Source organism: Falco punctatus (assembly GCF_963210335.1).
Source record: "Falco punctatus genome assembly, chromosome: 2".
NCBI lineage: Eukaryota > Metazoa > Chordata > Aves > Falconiformes > Falconidae > Falco > Falco punctatus.
Window position 1 is genome coordinate 71,039,023 of NC_137581.1, and position 22,016 is coordinate 71,061,038.

Genomic DNA, 22,016 nt, shown 5'->3' on the forward strand with positions numbered 1-22,016 from the left:
TACCTGACTAGGCTCTTGGTATAAAGCTTTGCAATGCAAAACAGGGAAACAAATGAAGCAATTGTATCAGCCAACCAGAGTAAAAACAAATTAACCATTCATTGTGTAAATAACTTAACACTTCATAGAAATCCCGCATTTACTAACGAATTATAGGCATGTAACTAACATAGTAACTATTTTAGCTACACAGTAGGCTTGCAGGTCACAATGTATTACCCAGCCTGCTATTCCACCTTACCTGGCAAGCACAGCTATACCGCATGATTGCAGAAATTCTCTGTAGGTGATGTACACATCACATTGTGATACAGTTTTAAAAAATTTAGTTTTGCAAGTATAACATGCATTAATACTGTTTAGCTACTACTCAAAACACATGAATCCCTACAGCTTGACTGACTTACATCTATTTTAGACAGACGCCCAAAATCAACCTAGTCAGGGCAACTCTTGATCACGCTGCAGAAAAAAAAAACCAACAAAAAAAACACTAACAAAAAACAAACCCCAAAAAACTCCAAACCACCAAAAAAAAATCCCATTAAGCTTTCACACAGAAAACCTTGCTATTGTAGATTATTTTTTCAGGTTCAGTTTTAAGGAGGACAAAATATACGCACAAAAAAAGAATTGTCAGACTGCTAGAAGGAAAAAAATGTACTGCCTTCCATACAGAGTGTTTGCTTCACAGCCATCAAGTTGCTTGTTTCTGACACATCTTTCCTTACGAGTCCAACTGCCAATATCCAGAGTGGACTACCTCCAGTCTACAGCCTGATTTCCCCCCTTTGGCTAGGCCAGGAAAACAAAAGAACTCAACTCAACTTGCCATAGGAACAATAAAACGCAATGCAGCAGGGGCTGGAGCAGAAGGGATCATGACAGGGTTTTTGCCCTGCAACCTCTGTCTCTAACACATTTCCACATAGCAACAGCCAGTCCCCTCTCAGGTCTGGATCCTTGCAACCTGTACTCCTAGGGAGCCAGACAGCACTTCTGTAACAGATGGCGTAAGAGAGGGAAAAGCAAATTCATTGTCCCAGAAGAAAAGCTCCTCCTAGTACAAGAATCACTGCAGTGAATTGGTAAAAACATATGGGAAAAGCGTTCCTTGTTTCCTTCTCATCACTTTTAAGGTTAGGTATGCAGTCCAGTCCAGAGGGGCTTACCTCAGCTTTGCTCCTCCCCAAGTTGGGCAGCTACAGCGGAGAAGTCCTTGAGCAATTCACACTATGTCCCTAGCCTGCAAAACATTCTGAAACTGCCATCAGCCCACAGTGTGTAAAATCCTACACCACGTGGAGGGAGGGTGTGGAGGAGACAGTTTATGGCCAGAAGAGAAGTTTGTGGCAGAAGAGAAGTGAACTCAGATCTTCTGAAGCCTCAGACAGTACCCTAACATTGGGCTACACTCCCTCTGTTATTTTGGAACTCATGCTGTAAGTCAGAAAAGCAGAGTTTACAGTTTCTCTATTTGAGTTCTGTAACAGGGTGGTTTGAATAGCTCGAAAAGAATCTTTGTTTGCTAACTCACAGAAGAATAAAGTCTCAATAACTTTTTTCTTTTTTTAAAATGTCCTCTCATACCTTCAACACTTTTGAATTTGAAATGAACATTTCAGCCTATCACAATTTTGCTTCTAGGCTAATGAAGACAGACCAAAACAAGGTTCAAAACTATGAACAAGATGCTACGTGAATACCCTTCAATGAAAGAAGTCCAGTTTTCCATTTCTAAAAGTAAGTAGTGTTTAAATTTGCCAAATTGTCAGACTTCTTTTTTTCCTCTTAGCGCAGCAATTCATCTGCCACAACAGGTATTAGCAGGCATTGTGCCTTAGTACTGAAGTGCCTTCAAACCCATGCAAGATGTTAGTGAATAGCAGGTAGAAATTACACCCTACTGTCAAGTCTGAATATAGGCCTTAAGATCTCTGGCATTGTATTATGCTACCATCTACTGGTTCACGTTAAACCTCTGAACTTCCCCTTTAACCGATTCACTCTCCAAAAAAAGTAAAAAAAAAAAACAAACAAAAAACAAACAAAAACAAAAAACACACACACAGTTTTTACAGAGGCCGAAAATTATTTTTCCATAGCTTGAAAATTTCTAAGGTAATTCCACAGTTCTGCTCAGCTTTTGTCATCTTTTTTTTTTCTAAAAAGGTGCAAGAGTAACTTACATACGGTCAAAACATTTTAAAACACGATATACCAAACTCATCCATTCATTTACTTACATTCGGCTAGTTTCAATGTTTTCAGAGTGAGGTTCTCCTGGTGATCTGCAAATACAGATGCAAAACCTTAAGCATTCTTTGTTACTTTCAGTCATTACAACATGAAGAATTAGGAAAGGTGGAAAGTGATGATGATTTATTATTGCCACTAAAAGCACTGACTCTTATGTGCTTGCACATTTGTCCAAACTCGAGAAGACAGTTCATAACATAAAATCTGACAATATAATTAAGCCAGATTTCTCTAGGGAAGACAGCACTTTTTCCCCACAGCTTACACAACAGCAGCCATTAGGGAAGAGTTCTGCTGGCAGTACTTCTGTATTCAGGTTGTATAGTGCACCAGTTCTGGGCTAATTCTTCATAACCACTTCTGTAACCAAAACGTATACTCAAGGTTTATCAGTGCTCAACTGTTATCAACAGATTATTCTCTGCACAATTGGACTCTAAAAAGCAGCAGCTCAAAAGCAGGTCTCAACAGAACCTCAAAACAAATTTCATGTCTCGCTCTACTTGAATTTATGGACATAAGCCTCACAGGCAGCTTTCTTTTACTTCCTTCCAGTCAACAGATCAGCCAGTAATATTCAGAATTAGGTGTTAGTGCCTAGCATTTTTGAACACCCTAGTAGCACCTGTATTCAGCTTGCCAACCCCCTTGACTTAATTTACAAATTTAAGGGGTATAGTTCCGTATTAAATTAAGTAGGCTAAAATTATAGCTGTTTAGCTCCTCCTTATTCCCATCTTCTTCCTTATGTGAGCACTGATTCAAAAAGTTAACATCTAATTTATTATTTTTTTAGACAGATTATTGTTTTCTTTAGGCAGATTATTTTTTCCTCTCTTTGGGACTTCCTGCTACCCAGTCAGTTTGTAGCCAGATCCAGCTTGTAATTGTATGAGCCAGGAGACAAGGCAGTACGAATGCAGCAGTTTTGACTTCAATCACTGTAAGCTGCCTTGAAATCATATTCTGAAGAACCTTATCCAACCTTGACATGGGTCTAGATTCTGATACAGTTGACCAGAACTGATATACTGGATACACTGCACAAGAAGTGGAAATAGAGCACAGCCTATTGCAGTAAAACTCTGTAGCTTACATGAACAAAAATGCCTTTCATGACAGAGCTTTCTCAAAACAGAAGCAAGCTAAAATCTGCAAATAGAACTCACTTTGCGGGTTTAAACAGAGTTTTCTAGGGGACTTCAGTCAGCACAGCTAAGCAGGTTTTGTCATAGCTTTACCAGGGAAATCATTGCTTGTAGGAATGGAATTTCTCTATTTACTATATGACTATTACACTATTCTAAACACTAATGAAAATCTCCACCTGCAGCCTGAAACATTTCCTTTTTTTCCTATGTTTTATTGCACTACCTTACTGGATGGTCCCTCCTATTAAATCCTGGACTGTTCTCCAAATCTTTTACTAAAATCTTAGTCCTTTACTGACATATAAGATCTTAGCAACTTTCTGGATTTTACCAAACTGTAGTATATTAACAGACCCAGTGCCTAGAAAGCATTTCTGGCAGGCAAAATTCCTAGGCTAGCTGGATAACGTGCAGTGACAGCTGATGCAGAACACAGGAAGTTACTTGTTTATATTTCACTAAGTTATAAAATTCAACTGACACTAGGGACAGAACTCTGAACTTACTATCAAACTAACTTTATACTCATGCTTAAAACGCAAATACCCGCTTAACTGGAAAATAACAGAAAAACTACCCAGTCTCAAAATCTGGCATCTATTTACTCCCTCCAAATGATGCTTTCCTTACTCATTAAAGACTGATTAGATAGTTGCTGACAAAAATAATGCTCAACAGCAAAACAAATCAAAATCTAATTTCCCTTCAACTCTAGTGACCAAACCAAATCACTAGATACTTAGAAAGAAAAGAACCTTTTTTTTTCCCCCTAATTATTCACCCAAACATGTAAGTGCTAGAAGCCATACAACCTGAGGAGCATTGGAAAGAAGAGTGTTTACATTCATACTGGCTAGCTCCACTATTCACATCCAGGACTTCAGAAACTGAGCAAAGAGCTTGGAAGTTTGAGGCGGTTGCTATCTTTCTTTTAGCCATAGGAAATACAACACAATGAAGCTTTGGGTAAGACTAGTGCTTTAAGTTGCTGTGAAAATACAAGTGAAATAGCAGTGTTAAAACAAAAACATCAAGAGTACTAATCACTTTGAACCTTTAAAATACACAGCAGTATGAAAATTTACAGAAAAAGAGCAGACTGGCATCTAAACTTAGCATGTAAAAAAGGTAGCCTAGTGATCTGCAGTACAGACACGTAAACACAGCTATCAGTATATCCAAAATATTTTCCTATCCTTATCATTTGTGTGAGTTTTATCTGGGCTTTGAACAGACACTGCAGCTCTGTACGTGCTATTCTGCAAATAAGGTTTCTTCTACAAGACAATGTAAGAACAAGTTTCAGGAAGGTTCAGAAAAAATAAAACTTAGCTAAGTAAAAAAAAGGTTTGGTCCTCTAAGGTAAGTCGTTCTGCTGAAAACAGGGATCAAATTCCTTCAGCATATTGTTTTTTACAACAGAAGCTGACCTAAAATAACTATGATTTGCAGAACTATTACTGCACTTATTAACCATATTTTAAAAGGTCTCAGATGACAATGTAAGCATTAAATAAAATGAGCTTTTAGTACTCATGGAAACAATGTGAAAGATCAATCTAATTACAGGAATTGTAATTGCTTGTTGAGAAGCTATTTACTCTGCAATGCCCAATTGTTTACAAACAAGATACCTTGTTATTCCTCTGAGCAGGCAACAGTACTGAAAAGCAACTATACAGTATGGCAAGACATCCTTTCATCACGCCTAAAATCTGAAACAAGAGTTCCGTTCAGAGAAAATCTCAGAGCAAATGCTCTTATAAATTTCAGCTTTGAATTAATCATAGATACTGATCACAAGACACCAGCTAATCTGAATACTGCAGTATGAGCTAGCAAATTCAAATGGTGGCTCACTTCCAGTAACACAGGGAGCAACTTCTCCATTCTGCAAGCCACTCCTTTTTACCCCCACTGTACCTCCCTAGGAGAGCAAAGTAAAGATATGCAAGCCTACAAATTTTAATGTCATCAAGCCTCCTGGACAAATACTCCAAAAAATTTAACAATTTGCTTCAGTAAGTATGCTAAACCATTTATACAGAATTGCAGTATGACAGTAAAAACCACCGGAGGCTTAAGTGATAGCATTGCTCTTAGGAGGGATACCATGGACCACCACTGTGCTCATATTTTAAAAGCAGGCAAGTAAGTAAGCTTTGAAATAACTCTAAGCAAGAGGGTAAGTCAACTTTGCCAGCTGACTTATCTTAAATAAACAATATACCTTAATAATACTTATGGAATTCACTTCAAGTCATACAGAATTAAATACTTTAAAAATAAACAATATACTAAAAAGGATCCTGAGAAACAACATAAGCGTATGCTTACCTTTTACAAGCTGTGGCCATTCGGTGACATCAGGGTGATCACAATTTTGAGTCACTGATTAAAAATGAGTTGTCACACCAGTCCTGTATCACGCTGGGCTAAGCATAAGCTTAACAACTCTAAATAAGTAAAAATAATTCAGTTAAAAGTCCTTACAAGTTATTTTCAGCTAGTTCACTAAAACATCATAAAACACAAGAACAATATTGATGCTACACATTGTTTTATCTGCAAGATTAAGACCTACTGCACAAAAATAAATTCATTTTTGAATGACATTCTAAGATTTATAGAGTAACTAACAAGCAGAACTACTTACTAAAGTTTTTAGAGTAACTAACCAGTACATTCAACTGGTGAACTTGAAAATTCATTAACTTATTTTTAGCCTCAAAAACCCCTCCCAAAACCAAACCCCATCTCTTGGACCAGTAGAAAGCACCCAAAATCAAGCATTCAAAGATTTGGAAGCATGTGCATAAATATAAACTGTAATTTCTAAATAAAATAAAATTCCATTAGTTGTTTCCCTGTTACAACTCAATATTGGTTCCTAATGAGGCTCTGTGTTCCCAGGGGAGCAACATGTAACTTGCACTTTGCTGTATGCCTCTCCCCAAAACGAAGCAAGCTAAAGCCATGTGAAAGTTTCAAAGGAGCAGTCTTTGCCATCTGTGGCCAAACTTTTAGGTTCTTTGCTCCATTCATGCCACATGTACTCTCTCCTCTCCCTTAAATTTTCAAAAGTGTATTTTACCTGTCAATTGTTTCCCGTGATCTGGCTCCACCGGTATAAATTGAAGGGTTGGTCCTTTACTTTGTCACGCAGGTGGCAGCCAATGATCACTCAGCAATACTCCTGCCCAGAGCGCCCTGGGACCACCCCAGCTGATTACTTCCATGGCTGAAAAGGAACCAGTTAGTCTCTTACCTACTGCTATTATCTACTCTAAACTAAAGTTAACTGATAAAATATTTCCAACCATAACCCTCAACACTCAATTCACCCCATCCTCTCTCCCACCCAAGCTCCTCGGTGCACTGGACAAAGTTTGTAAAGAAAAACGGCCTGATGGACAGTCAGATCACAAACAGCATTATTCACTTCCTGTTAACATAAAGTTTTGATTACAATTGAAGTGTTATTACTGTATTTGGTGAATAAAAAAAGTTATCTAACTTTCTCTAAACAGCAGGTAGCTATGAAGACAGACCTCTGTGCAGTATTTGATAAGTTTATTCCTGCAGCTCTAACCCAGATGAAGCCCCACATTTGTTGCCATGCAGCAGAAGCCTCATACAGAAGCAGGGTGCAAAAAGGCTAGTGAGCTACTGAGGGCACACCCGCAGGTCTCTACAACACCCACAGTCACAACAGCCTGATACAAACACCAAAGGAAGCACAGATAGTTATAAATGTTTCATCCACAAAAGCTTTCATGCTTCAGTTCAATCTATTACAAAAGGTTTTAGGTTTGTTGAGGAATCAAGCATTTTTAATGCTAATTTGTATCTCTTGACTTGTTATAGATACAAAATCACTAATAGGGAAGCAAAGCCCTTTATTTTCTAAAGTTTGTCAGAAAAGCTGCTGACTTCTGTCCTTTTACTACAATTTGCCATCATGCTACAAACTCTGCAACAGAATAAAATTTGTAGTAGTTGTGGAATGATGCTTTTTAGTTTTATTGGGTATATTCCTCAAGGCAGGAGAAGTGCCATTTAATTATTTTAACAGCAGTAATATTTGAGTCTTCTCATCTAAACACGAGTACAGTTGAGATATGGAAAGTAAAAAAAAAAGCAGACTACCAAAAACCTATGAAACAAAACAGAGGTTCTCTAGTACCTATGTTTTGCAGGTGTAAACTATCAAAGTTTAACGAGTCAATGCCAGAAACACAGTACAATGAATAAGTCAGTTGAAAAGGTTCCTCATCTGTCAACATTAAGTGACAAACAGGGTAAAAATTTTCAAATTAATATTTGCTGACCATCAGCTCTACGAAAAGCAAACAGCAAAAACCAAGATGCTGATGCAAAACTAAGAAGCCTTAAAACACTGCTTATGGCATTCTGATTGAGACCTGACAATGCCCACTTTCAGGCAAGTCTCAGCTTTAAAGAAACAGATACTTATTCTAAGGCAGTGCTTTCTTCTAAAGTTAAACCTAAATTCTTGCTGCTTTCTGAACCGATGTGAAATGGCTCTGTAAAAGTGCATTTAGAAATTAACACCACTTCTAGCGCTTTACCCAAGTAACTTCTAGCATGCTGGTCAAGAAGGACAGGGGTGTAGCCTCTAAGGCCTCACTGGTTGGGAAATCCACATTCTGTTTGACTGCTGGAAGTACCAGTTCATGTTCTGGATACCAAATCAATCACTCCCTCCCTAGACTTGTATCACGCAGACCACAGGCAAAAGCTAATTACAGTAGTCTTCAATTCAAATGGAAGCATGTTAGAACAACAGGCTGACAGCAACCTTCGTAAAACAGGGTTTTCCTGAGGCTGTTTCATGTGGGAGAAGTCATGAACGGGATTGTCAACAGTGAAGGAATGCATGAAGTATCGGTGCTGGATTAAAAAACCATCAGATTTTATAATGTTAAATAATACGCTCTGAGGTGGCAGTCCACAATCTTGGCCAAGACACATTTGTGCCCAGGCCTGACACAGATCCAACTTTGTTAGTCAGATTTACCACACCACCATAGTACCTACAGCAGCTCCATGAAGAGAGGCAGTATCCCAACTGGTATGAATCTCACCAAGCTGAATTTAACTGATCTAAGTTTTGCAGTGAAATTTGCCTCTACATATTTAATATATTGTGAATTAGAGCTTTGAATTCGGTAGTTGCAGCACTTCTAATCCATTACAGGATACCTTAAAGCTAGATTTATGGTACTACGGTCTAAAAATCTCATGCTATTTTCAATAAACCAGACGCAAGAAATCTTAATGAATCATTTCCTCCTTCTACCGCTTTGTACTACTTTCCCCATCTATCCTTGCCACCACTCCTGTGGGACAGAATACGATTGGCAAGGATTCCCTAGCACAGATGAAAGAATTGGTTTTTCTAAAACCTTACTCATTCACCCATCAGCAGAGTACTGTCTGCTGGTAAAGAGACCAGCATGTTGAAACATGGGGTGAGTAGTGAAGGAGACTGCCATCAAAGATACCTTATTCTGAATCTAGTTTGAACGACATTTTGACTGCTGGATCCAAACAAGGCAGAAAAAAAGACTGGTCTAAGAGTCAAAGAACACTACTTGATCAGGAAAGGGAAACTACACTGATGAATATGCTAAAATCATGAAGGGCATTATGAAGAATAGGAAACTGACCTAAACCAACTGCTTACAAAAAAATAATCTCTGGGTAGAACTTACTTTTTACAGGGTAGGAACAGCAGCATCAGAACAGACATTTATTCTTATCACTCAGACAGATTTCTCTGGTCTTCACTGTCATGATTAGCACGGCTTACAGTTTAGGCTTTCACAGACACACATAGCAGCTGAAGGTATCAAACAAGGTTTGTGCCTTTGGAGTATGTCTGAGAAACCAGAGATGGCTGCTAGACTCTTTGGGACTGGGCAGGCTCCAGTATAGACACATTTATAGCTGCCTAGTGACTACTTAGAAGAGGTAGCTTCAACCAGGACTACAACAACCCGTTGTAATTTGCAAGACAATAGACAAGATCCATGCCTTCACATCATGTACCTGAAGAACCTTGCATGGTTTGGAGCAACCCTCATGGAAAGGCAACAGGATAAATAACATTTATGCAGTAGTGTGAGACAACAGTCATTTCTCCAAGATGGAAAAAGTGCAGATTTTCTGAAAAAAAATGTTCTTATTGACTCAAAAAGAGGGGGAAAATAAATAATAAATGACTGGAAGAATAAGAAGTCAGAAACCAAGTTCAGATGCATCAAAAGGGACTAAAAGCAACTTTGTGGCATAGCCTGATGAGATCTTCTCTTTGCATATTTCATTTAATCTTGAAAGTCTGCAATCACAAACATGAGCCAAGAAGAGGTCCTCAGCTTCAACATACAGAACCTAAAGCCATACCATGGAGAATGTAAGTACCTATTCGTAAACAATGAAAAATAAAGCCAAAAAAATTCCAGCTACAAATTACTTAATCAAAAGTTGTCACTTACATGGATTTCATATACCGTATCGCTTTCTCTGCATTATTTGATGTTCATTTTCTGTGACAGCACAGCAATCTGGCAGTTAACACCCAGGATGTGAGGTCTAGGAAGATCCCTGAGAGGAAGAACACTTTTATTTAAACTAAACAACTTACTGACCTGACTGTAGGATGGTTTACCCTGGGAGGTGGTATTTGTAAGAATTTAAGTTTCCTTTACAAAAGAGTTTTAAGTATACACTTGAGTAATCCTTGATCCAAATTTTTTTAAGATTCTCTTTTTGACAGATGATCTAATGAAAACAAGGTGATTCACCTGTACAAAGTAGTACATGATCTTCCTTACCTTTCAGTGCCAGAATTTGAGTTGCTTAATCAAAAATAACCATCCCCAAGAAGAAACCTTTGTATGTTTTCTGAAGAATCCCTCTGAATCCCCCAAGAATGAATTTGATATGTTTCCAGAATGACTTTGAGCACCATGATGAAACAGTCATCATCTATACAGTAAGAGGTGCCCTCAGGACTACCCTAACTAGCTTACTACTTCAAACAAGGAACCAACAACTAATAAGAAAACTGGCCTTTTATAACATAAGATTGATTGAAGTGTCCTGGAAGAAACTATAGAATATTCACCAAATCCCTAAGCTCAATCTCAACTGTCACTTGTAGAAAAAAAAATATTAATAGGCATGTTTGAGACTTAATTTCTTGATATGGTTGGAAACATCAATTACTTTTGTTGACTGCACGCTGTTTCCAACACAGAAAACATGAAAAGACGTAAGATTCCAGAAGTTTTCTTCATGCAGCTAGTACCAGGTTGAATTAACAATTATCCTAAAGGAAAATAAACGAGCCACTAATAAAACCCGATAAAATAAATTCCCAAAAAGCTGCAAAAAAACTGTAGTAAGACATCTATATGATTTTTTTCCCACTGCCTGGTAAACCAAACCATTCAACTAATAACGATAAATACAAAATTACATAGTTAGAAGACCAAAGGAATTGGGTTCTATCCTGGAAAATGCCAACCTAAAGTGACTAAGGCAGTCACAACTGATGAGCAAATGCACACATGGTCCCAGTTATTACAGCTAGGACAACAGATATGACTCATGAAGGGTTCCTGGAAAGGTGTCTGTTCATCTGCACAAAATACATCAGACATATTCAAAACTTAAGCCCAGTTCTCCAATTATTTGCTATTCTTCAAAAATGTTCCAGAAGTAGCAGAAAAGAGCCACAAAGACAGCATGAAGATAGAGAGTGCCTTGTGACTAGATAACGGAAACAGTTCCAAGTTATTCAAGCTAATCAATATGGATATGCGAAGAAACTAAGTCCTCTCATAGCACAGAAATACATAGAAAAGATCTTCCAATTAAAAGCAAGCATATGAAACCCTCACATGACTAGAAACTGAAGGCTGACCAATACAAATTAGAGTAGGAACAAAAACATGCAGGGTAGTGAGATCAATTAACACTGGAGTCAGTTATCTGGGGTGGGGATCTGAATTTGCTTATATCTTCAAATCAAAGCTGGTGCCATTCTAGAATTCATACTTCAGTAAAAACACAAGTTACTGACTTTAATAAAGGTAGACTACAGTGCATTGGAATATAAAGAGATCAACTACAGATTTTAAAAGCTTCACCCTATAATATCCGTATACTTTTTGATACAACATATCAATTTGCATTGATGTTAATATTTCACAAATCAAAGCAAGAGAAAAAGGTCTACTGTTCACTCCCACTCTCTCCCCTCACCCCAAAGCTAAAGGCCAATGTGTAATTCTCATTTTCTACAACTGCCCCCACAACTCCGAACACAGATTTTTTCCTTCAACATTTGTTTTCAGTTTGATATTTCAGCAGATCATAGAGGTACTTTCTTCACCTTTGTAAAAAGGGGAAAGCCTGAAATTATCTTTAGCTTCTGCATTTTTCCTTTCGACTACAACTCATTTTTCTTCCACTACACATACTCCTTGTTTTTTCCAGCTGAACCACTTGTTTCTATCTCAGTCATGCCTGCTACTTTAGGCTACAAAGCGATGTGCAGTTATGAATGGAAAGCCCCTCCTACATCTGGAGTGAAATCCAATCGTCTATTTAAATTTCCTTTAATAGCTCTCCTTTTACTGGCTAGGTATCAAGTTATTTTCCAAACAGGTAAGTTTTACAGCTTCACTTCAGCTTTAATATTTAAACTTTTATTCCATCTATCTTTTTACTTATGCTTTGTTATTTGCTTTCTTTTGCTACCCATCTTTCATGCAGCCTTCCACGTAAAGTATATTGCTGTTCACCAAGTTCTTCAGCATTTGTTTATATGCAGTTTATATTAAGACCAAGCGATCATGCAATCCTGTAGCATAACATTCAGCTTTTCTGATGTTCCATTAGTATTTATTACTCACAAGTTGTGGGGGATTAGAGGGGAATTCTTTGTCAATTTATGAAGTGCATACCCTTACAAAGATTATGCATACAGTGGGAAGTGGTTAAACATTAAAAAAAAAGCAGCCAGCAGAAATAATGGCTTCAGTTTGAAGAGCCATCATATACACAACTGGTATTGAAACTGAAGAGCAAGAAGCAGGTGGGTGGTCCCAGTGGTGCTGTGGGTACAAAATTGAATATACGCTACCTGCCAGATGCCTGCTAGAGTAAAGGACCAATCTATACAATTCTCTCAGGAACATCTGGATTGTGATAACGTAACACTATATCTTCAAGAGATTTACAGTTTTTAATTAGCACACACTATATTTAATGTTTCAGCTTAGAATCAGTCATTTTATCTCCTGTCTATAGCTTCCTACAAAACAGAACTTAACCAAGAAAAAAAGACAGCCTTATGCAAGGTTGAGATTTCAAAACTTCAAATATGTTCTTATGTTAAGTATCTTCAAAAGAAAAATCTAGACATAAACCTACAGCATATAAAATTCTTTATCTGCAGTTATGAGTTCTTCCCCACATTTTAAGTGTTTAAACAAGAAAGTACACACATAGCTTAGAAGCAGTTGTTGAACTACATACAATTTTATATATGCATTAACAGACCTATTTAATATGGTTGAAAAATGTACTTATACATATTTTTTTCCTGAATGCAGCAATGCATAAAGTTTCAAAAATTCTCTGTGTAACAAGTTGCAGAACCACAGAACTTAAGCAACATTAGAGTGGTGCAGCTGTTCCATACTACCACGTATCTCTCCACAGGACTATAGCAGAATAAACTTAGAAAAGAGAAATTAAAGTAACTACAAGTTAAGGTTCCAACCTTGCTCTAATACATGTACATACTTTTAAGCTGGCTGGACATTTAAGAGCCTAGACAAAAAGAGATACCACATGCTCATGTTGGCACTGGTAATGAAGGTTCCACTTCTGTATTTCCTAAGATTCCAATTTGCAAATTTGACTTACACTGATGTTTGCTTAAGTCTTCTAGTAGCTCTGAACTTACTTTTCAAGTCATACCTAAAAACTGTATGAGCCTCACTATAAATATGCTCAGTAGCATATTTATAAGCATATATAAGCATATATGCCCCCCGCCCCAAACTTTCAGAAACAGCACCAATTCTTATGTAATCCATGAAGAAATAGATGGATGGTGAAACTGAGTTTGTTTGCAACTGTAAAACAAATTAAAAGGGAATTCATCAATGGTGTATCATCAGTATTTATTTTCGCTATGAGAAAAAGAAATTAAATAACTCAGTTTTCTAGACAACTATGCCTAAGTAAAAGACCACAGTCAAAAGAAATGGGGGAAAATGAACATGTGTTTCTTCTCTTCCTGAATTTATTTTCAACTTTTTTTCTTTTTTAAATCAGGGAACAAAAGTATAATTATTAGCATACACACAATATAAGTGAAAACATAAACATACCATATCTTTCCAGAGCTTCAGAAACTTGTCCTTTCAAATTCTAAAATGGACTTCTACAGTTCTTGTACCTATAATGCAAAACATTACATTTCAGTTTTTGCACTACACTCCATACCAATCTGAAGCTCAATACATCTTCAAAACAATACAATCAAGAATGGCCACCCAATTAGTCACAAGTTTGCAACTAAAGGAAACATACTTAATCACAGAATATCTCAAGTTGGAAGGCACCCATAAGGATCACCGACTGCAACGCCCTGCTCCTCACAGGACTACCTAAAACTAAACCACATGACTTCCCAAATTAAGTCATACTTCCCATAAAAACCACATCAGAAAATACTTAGTATGTCAGGGAAACTATGAAAGCAGAAAGTCCATACACACAATGTTTCTTATTCTTTCCTCTGTAGCGATGCAATAGTTTTACAATTCCATTCATCCAGTTCCTTACAAATGTCCATTTCCTTTATCTTGAAGATTTTGGCAAGGTTTCTCCTTCCCCTCCCCATCTCCCACCCCCCTTTTTTTTTTTAAAGATTTTGTATTTATAATTAGAAAAACCCCACACCCAACACTCAAAAGAAGTCACAGACTGAACCACATCTTTGTCCTGGCTGCATAAAATTGCTAGAGTTTGGCAAGTTTTTTCTAGAAATTGTTCATTTTCAGGAAAGCCATAATTAACAAGAGACACACAACTAAAACTGACTTCAAAATGTTTTCAACAAATACATAAAAGCACAATACATTTCATGGGGGAAAAAGTGACAAATGGGCATACAGGCATATAACTAAAGAAATCTAGTAATTACTTTCCAAAGAGTTACTCATTTGGCACAGACTACCACATTTCCAGTACTGTGAAGATTTAATACTTAAGTTTCTTGATTCTAAAACTCTATTAAGAGCAAATAGCTGATTTAGGCTTATCTCCAATATAGATCAAAGTTCCCATCAAGGAAACCCTGATTTGGTTACCTTAAGAGTACATTCAGGTTTTTCTTAAAAGATGTCAAACCACAGAGAACCCATCCAATACCAAAGGCCCAATTCTTTATCAGGGATGTGAAATGGGGTGATCCTGGACTGACAGTCATCAGTCATGCCAGTAAAGCTCTAAAGCACTAACAGTTCGTACACAATTTTTTTTATTTAAAGAAAAAAGTTAATTAGGGCACCCTACCTGTTTCATGAAACAAGATTGCTATTTCAACAAACAATTATGGTAATTATGTGGATTTATGTACAATTAGGATTAATGAGTTAATGTTATGCAACTGTGTCAATAAAGCTTTACTACCATTCAGAAGAAGAAAAAGAATAAATTTATCTGAACAATGAGACAGTAACTGATTTTCCTATGTGGAGGTGGCACTTCTACTCCACACCAACAACAGAAATACAGAATATCTACCTTATATTCTACTAAAGAATAATTCTTCATTCACAATGATGCCATTAGGCAAACTCAGTTGAAAGTATTCTGGCAATGTGACCAATTTCACAGCTTGTATCACAGAGCTTCTAGCTTAAACTCCAACATATATATTTGTTCATGTACACACATAGAGCAATGTCATCCCTATGAAATTCACTCACTCTCTGCTAAGGTACAAAAGCTCCAGCATTCACTACGCACAGAGTACGAGCAGAACACAAAGTACAGCATGAAAAAGTATCTATCAAACACACACATCCATCTGGGATCTTAAGACTATTGCCCAGCAATAGGAGAAGTGAAAACAAAGGTTCTCAACATAACTGAAGCTATGCAGTTTAAGACAGTACAATTTACAGAAGAAACAAGGCCATAGTTGGAGGAGATGGAGACAAGGGTCTCGCTTGATAACATGTACCTAACAGCAGAAAAGCAAGAAATCCCAACAGCACAGAACTGAGGTTCCCAGACTTCCAGTTCTCTTTACTCAGTCCTCCCCCAACAGGTACCACCAAGGCAGAGCAGGAGTTCTCCAGTCTACTAAAAAAATTTGCTCAAAGGCTACACAACCACCAACATGCAATACAAAATTTGTAATGCATGTCTAAAAGGAATGAAAATAATTTCATGAAGTCAGATGTGCTTTCACATTCACCTTTAGTATACTTATTAGCATTAAGCCACATCTGCCTAAAAAAAATGCAAATGGCAAATGTGACTAAAAGCATGGCTAACACTATTGCTTCCACTCAACCTAAAGAAATCTTGATCTGCCACATGACCTGAGTCAAGAGCTGCTTGTTTACAACAGTGTCATACATTTTCAACAAGGAAGAGACTTCAAGGCACACAATGATGTTAGCAAAGATGGTAAGCCACTGAATTAACAAAACGGCAGCAAACAAAACTGCAAAATATTAAAGAAATTAATTATAGATCACAGAAAATACTCTGCAACTCTTATGTCTGGCTTGATGAAAGGCATCATGAAATCACCCCTATCAGGTGCTTAAACAATGTTTCCCACTTTTTTTTTTTCCAAGAACTGTCACAACACAGGAGCAGAAAATAGATTGTTAACATAATTTCAAATGAGAATAATTTTCTTCCACAACTGACATTTTTATCTAACAACATTAGCCAAATAAACAACTATTCACAAACACCCTTCTTTCAATAAGATATTCAGGTCATAGGAACCATGCAAATGGAATATTTATCATCACCTTACAATGTAAAGGGCTCGACCAATGCCACCAAGAAACACCACTATTTTCTGTGAAAGTGAAGCATCCTCCTGTGCCCTTGACCTCTGATGGAACTTGCAGGTTGTGTGGACTATAAGTATGTATTTCTATGGTTCACAACAGACTAAGTTTTGCTACAACAGCTGAAACACACCTAGATGCTAGTATACCTTGGACTTTCTAAAAATAACATAGACTATATACACATACTAAACCACAATTCGAAACAAAAATCATTATCTGAATCATTATCTGAATAAGGCTATAAAAATAAAAGATGAAAACATATTGGAAGTAGCGATAGACCTCCTCAGTATTATCTAGCTTTATAGGAGTTTTTGAACTCTTTTAAGATAACAAAAAACATGATACTTTAAAATCAAAATATTTTAGGCATTGAAGTAATCAGCTCAAACACATGAATAACCATAATGCAAAAGAAAAAAACTCATCTACAACTATGGTAGCATTTCCTGAAATATTTTGACCTGCAGCCCATTTTAGAAGTTCAGCTCCTTTAAGAGTCACACCACCACCCTCTAACACCCCAAGCCTGCTGAACCGCAGCTGCTGCAACCTGGGTCCCAGAGCATACCAGAGCAGGAGCACACAAGCAGTGCCAGAGCCTGGCTGCCTGGACAAGTCTGGCATCCCTCAGCACCGTGCAAGCTTGGCAACGTGTTAGATAGCTCTTGAGGCTCCCTGCACACAGCTCCTTAAGGTAAGGGAGAGGAGGTGTTTATTTGTCATTCTAATCTCCTGATTTCACCAATTTCTTTGGTGTAATGATTATCAACAAGTCCAAAAAGGGGTCCACCAAAGGGAGCAGAAGTGTGGTCTCTTCTATGAAGGAAAGACAAAGAACTAGCTTCACTCCTGAAAATCTAGCTTGGTCAAGACAGCAGAAGTCCTGCCACAGTCCCCACAGGACACCAGAGTGAAAAGCAGATGATGTGGACTAATCACTGCCAACGAATTATGCAACAACTACCAAACCCAAATACAAGTTCCACAGTTTTCTGCTTGTGATCCCACTGGCTGATTGATATGAGGCCCAGCAAGACCAACTGGGTTTCAAACTGAGACAATGTACCTTACAGGCTTTGGTACACTTTAGTTTTGTCTTACTTAGGTCACAGCTTTGAAATTATGTCATACAAGTATTGCACATGAAGGCACATGGAGGACAGGGAGGTGATTCAAGACATCCAGCATGGCTTCACCAAGGGCTAGTCTTGCTTGACCAACTTTGTGGCCTTTTACAATGGAGTGACTACATAAATGGACAAGGGAAGAGCCAGAGATGTAATCTACCTGGACTTTTGTAAGGCTTTTGACACAGTCACATACAATATCCTTCTCTCTAAATTGGAGAGATGTGGATTTGATGGGTGGGCTGTTCAGTGGATGAGGAATTGGTTGGATGGTTGCATTCAGAGGGTAGTGGTTAACAGCTCAATGTGCAGATGGAAATCAGTGACAAGTGGTGTCCCTCAGGGGTCTGTATTAGGACCAGTAATGTTCAGTATCTTCTGCTGTGGTTGACATGGCTGAGGGACAGGATGCCATCCAAAGGGACCTGCACAAGGTCAAGAAGTGGGCCCATGTGAACCTCATGAGGTTCAACAAGGCCAAGTGCAAGGTCCTGCACCTGGGTCAGGGCAACCCCCAGTATCTCTACAGGCTGGGCAACGAAGGGATTGAGAGCAGCCCTGCAGAGAAAGACTTGGGGTACTGGTGGGTGAAAAACGACACGAGACAACAATGTGCACTCACAGCCCAGAAGGCCAACCATATATATACTGGGCTGCATCAAAACCAGTGTGGCCAGCAGGCTGAGGGAGGTGATTCTGCCCCTCTGCTCTGCTCTGGTGAGACCCCACCAGGAGTGCTGCATCCAGCTCTGGGGCTCCCAGCACTGGAAAGACATGGATGGACTTCTTGGAGCAGGTCAAGGAGGGCCACAAAAACTATGAGAGGGATGGAGCACCTCTCCTGCAAGGAAAGGCTGAGACAGTTGGGGTTATTCAGTCTGGAGAAGGCTCTGGGGAGACCTGATTGCAGCCTTTCAGTATTTAAAGGGGGAACAGAGAAAGATGGGGATAAACTTTATAGCAGGGCCTGTTGCAACAGGACAAGGGGTAATGGTTTTAAACTAAAAAAGGGTAGATTTAGACTAGATATAACAAAGAAATTTCTTACAATGAGGGTGGCAAAACACTGTAACAGGCTGTCCAGAGAAGCGGTAGATGCCCCAGGCCTGGAAACATTCAAGGTCAAGTTGGACAAGGCTCTGGATCAACCTGATCTAGTTGAAGATGCTCCTGCTCACTGCAGGGGGGTTGGAATAGATGACCTTCAATGGTCCCTTCCAACCCATGCTACTCCATGATTCTATGAAAAAACAAAAAGTAGTACCGTCCATATCAAGCAGCCAGCTGGTAGATCAGTTTGAGTTTGGGCTAAACCATCACCACTGTAATGCACCTCTGGGACAGTTCCACTGTTGACGTATGACATAAGCATGATTTCCAAAGGTAAAGTATATGAAGACAGAGCATGTTTTTAAAGCTATTTGGATGGATGCAAATAATAATGCTTTTTGATCCAAAGTTATGATGAGCCACATACTGTGAATATCCTTTCCAAGCCAGCAGAATAATAAAAAAAAAATCCAGAAAAGTCCAATCCTCTGCTTTGCTAACTAGAAGCTTCTCTTAAAACACACATACCCCTGTTCTAAGGAAAAGCAAGTTGCTTCAAAAGGTCACCCCTCTTACCGAAGACAGTGAAGTGAGGGTCCAGAGGGAAGCCACCCATTTAGTTCCACTCAGCTGAACAACTGCAGCTTCTCCTAATTCTTCACCACTCTGTAAAACATGGGTAAAGAACCATGCAGGATGGTAATGGAAAATGGATCTGTAAAGACTGACTTCCATCCCCCTCCTCCATTCCTCAGTTTGCATAATACAGGAAAGAAAGCTCAACCTATTATAAGTAGTTAATGCTTCCTTTAAGAGATTTGTTTGTAAGAGAGAATATGAGCGTTCTGTGAGACAGAACACTATAATAATATTTAATTTATAATGTAAGCTTGCAACCCAAAAGTTTTTCTGTCAATAAATTATGCCAGTCCTAGCCACAAGAAGGTGGAGCTATTTAAAAACAGCAATTTAAAGCACTGTTTGCTCACACGTTTCTGGATCTCAACTTTATTTGATTTTATCTATTTTATATTTCTCCTATGAGGTTATTTTCCTGAAGAAACATGTCACCAGCTGGTATAGCTACTGAAGTGTTGCTTCATTACAAATTATTACCTTTACACTGTATTTGCTTTCTGCTAATGAACCAGCTACATTACACACAGTACTACTCATATGAGCCAGCTTTTTTCCAAACTTTTATTCATGAGCAATACAGCCTTCCGAGGCTGACAGGCACTGCTTATAAATACAGGAAGTTAATGCAGTAAATGTTAAGGTCAAAGTATTTAAGGTGACAAAAGTCACTTCAATCATGCAATTTGCTTATTGCTGTGTCTCTGGGAACCAACTATTTTGCAAAGCTTACAACACTCTCCAGGGGTGGGGAGGAGTTTATTTTCTAAAAAAAGTTAATATTCTATTCTAAATGTTACAAACTGATAGCAAGTGTATTACCCCTCTCCTTCCATGTACAAATCAGAATTTGATTAATGACAGAAACCCTTTCAAAACCTCTTTTCAATAAAACTCATAGCTACCTTAAGTATACTGGTTACTTCAGGAAAATGTGTAAAACATACTTTCTTTGTTTAAAAATCAATATCAATTCATTTACTAAAGTGAAGCAAAAACCTGGCCCACAGTACCAGAAACAAAGATTGATACTGGAAATGAGATATATGCCTACATACTTTAGGAATTTTCTCTCCTTGTCCTTCAATTGCACATTCTATTTTTAAGAGTTAGTGGCTTTTATCTTCCAGTGTACAAATACACTGGTGTGGGGAGGGAGAAAGACATTTCCTGCATTTAAAAAACAAAGATGAGTTCTCTCTGGACATTCAGTTAGTAAACTGAAACCAAAAGTAGCTGGGGAGAGGGGAAATAATAATTAACATAACATTCCTGCATAGCAAAAACTAAGATTATGCAAATTTACAAAAAAGTAAACACTAAATTCATTGCATGATAGCTGTCATATCATATACTACACTAATTATTGTTTATAAAAAATATTATATGCTTAAACATGTTCACAATTAAACATGTTTATGACTACTAAAACTTGACTCAAAGATATTCCTCTCCCCCCGCCCCAGTTATGGGTTTGGTTAAGCAGAACCTCTGAATTCATAAAGAGCTAGTGAAGAACAGATTAAAGCACATACTGATAATGAAGTAAGTATGATTTTATACTGAGGTACATATTTCATATTTCCAAAGCAAGTTTTCTCCTACAAAAAGTGAAGTTAAATAAAAAAAACCCCAAACCTGGTTTATTTTCTCAAGTGGATTAGAACACAATCTCAAGTTGCTCTAACAGGGACTTTTAACAAGCTGAGAACATCCCTAGATGTACTTAACATATACACACAGTTTTAAATTCGATTCACAAAAGACATACCATTTGCATATGTCTTTAAGCAGCGGCAGTAATTAAAAAAAAGACTAAAACTTTTATTTCCTGTTAAAAAGGGGATCAAACCCACATAATGTTAAGAGTCCTGAAGAGGACCTGGACTGAGAGATCTAGGCTTTGAAACATGCTGCTGTGAAAAAGTTAACCACCTCTGGTTTTTCAAACCTGCGCCTTTCCTTCAGGACATTTTTTCATTTGTTGTTGGGTTTTTTTTGTTTGGTTTGGTTTTGTTTTTTTTTTTTTTTTGTCACACAGCCATACCCCTAAAAAACCGCAAACAAATCAAAGCATTTATTGTGCCATCTAGTAGCTTGGTGCTTTTATTTCTAAATTCTTGGGAGATACGCAGGATACTCCAGTGAGAGAAATAGCAAACAACTCCAGTAAACAGAAAAATAACTTGTTAATTCCAGTATGAAAGATGCTACATTAAACAGCAAACACTTAGAGTGGAATGGAAGGCATTCATAAAAGAGACATGAAGTAGCTGTAATATTGTGCAGAAATAATTTCAGTTAAAGGCACTTTTTAGCCCTGTAAACCTAAGCAGTGGTCTAGCTTTTCTTCCAAGGTTTGCCTGTATTGAATTGACAGAACATTACTGTTATGAAGACAAGTCATAACCACTGCAAACTGCATCTGTTTTAGAAGACAAAAGTATGTGAGGAAAACTATCAAATATACATAGCAATCTGGTAATGCACATTTCATATTTTCAATTCAATGCACTAGTTAAACTCTGAATTTCACAGTTATTTTCAGCTTTTGGAAAAAAAGCACCTTCAACTGTTTCCAAGATGAAAGGGCACAGGGTATTGTGCCACCATCCAAACCAAGCAGTTTGTGAGAACCA

General features: G+C 37.9%; 1 protein-coding gene across 9 annotated transcripts in view; it reads right to left on the minus strand.

Moving 5' to 3' along the window:
* UBE3A (ubiquitin protein ligase E3A) overlaps positions 1-22,016 on the minus strand; it is a 54,382-nt gene that overhangs the window by 30,465 nt on the left and 1,901 nt on the right. For 2 of the 9 annotated variants that reach the window (XM_080377368.1, XM_080377366.1), the window contains exons 2-5: positions 13,847-13,914; positions 6,505-6,651; positions 5,748-5,866; positions 2,247-2,291 (exon numbers count right to left, since the gene is read on the minus strand). In XM_080377368.1, coding sequence (XP_080233494.1) covers positions 2,247-2,291; positions 5,748-5,767 — 65 coding nt within the window. In that variant the 5' untranslated portion in view covers positions 5,768-5,866; positions 6,505-6,651; positions 13,847-13,914. Of the gene's footprint in view, positions 1-2,246; positions 2,292-4,222; positions 4,399-5,044; positions 5,126-5,747; positions 5,867-6,504; positions 6,652-13,846; positions 13,915-19,317; positions 19,408-22,016 lie in introns of those variants that run through there. The other 7 variants (XM_080377367.1, XM_080377370.1, XM_080377369.1 and 4 more) reach the window with 7 other exon arrangements.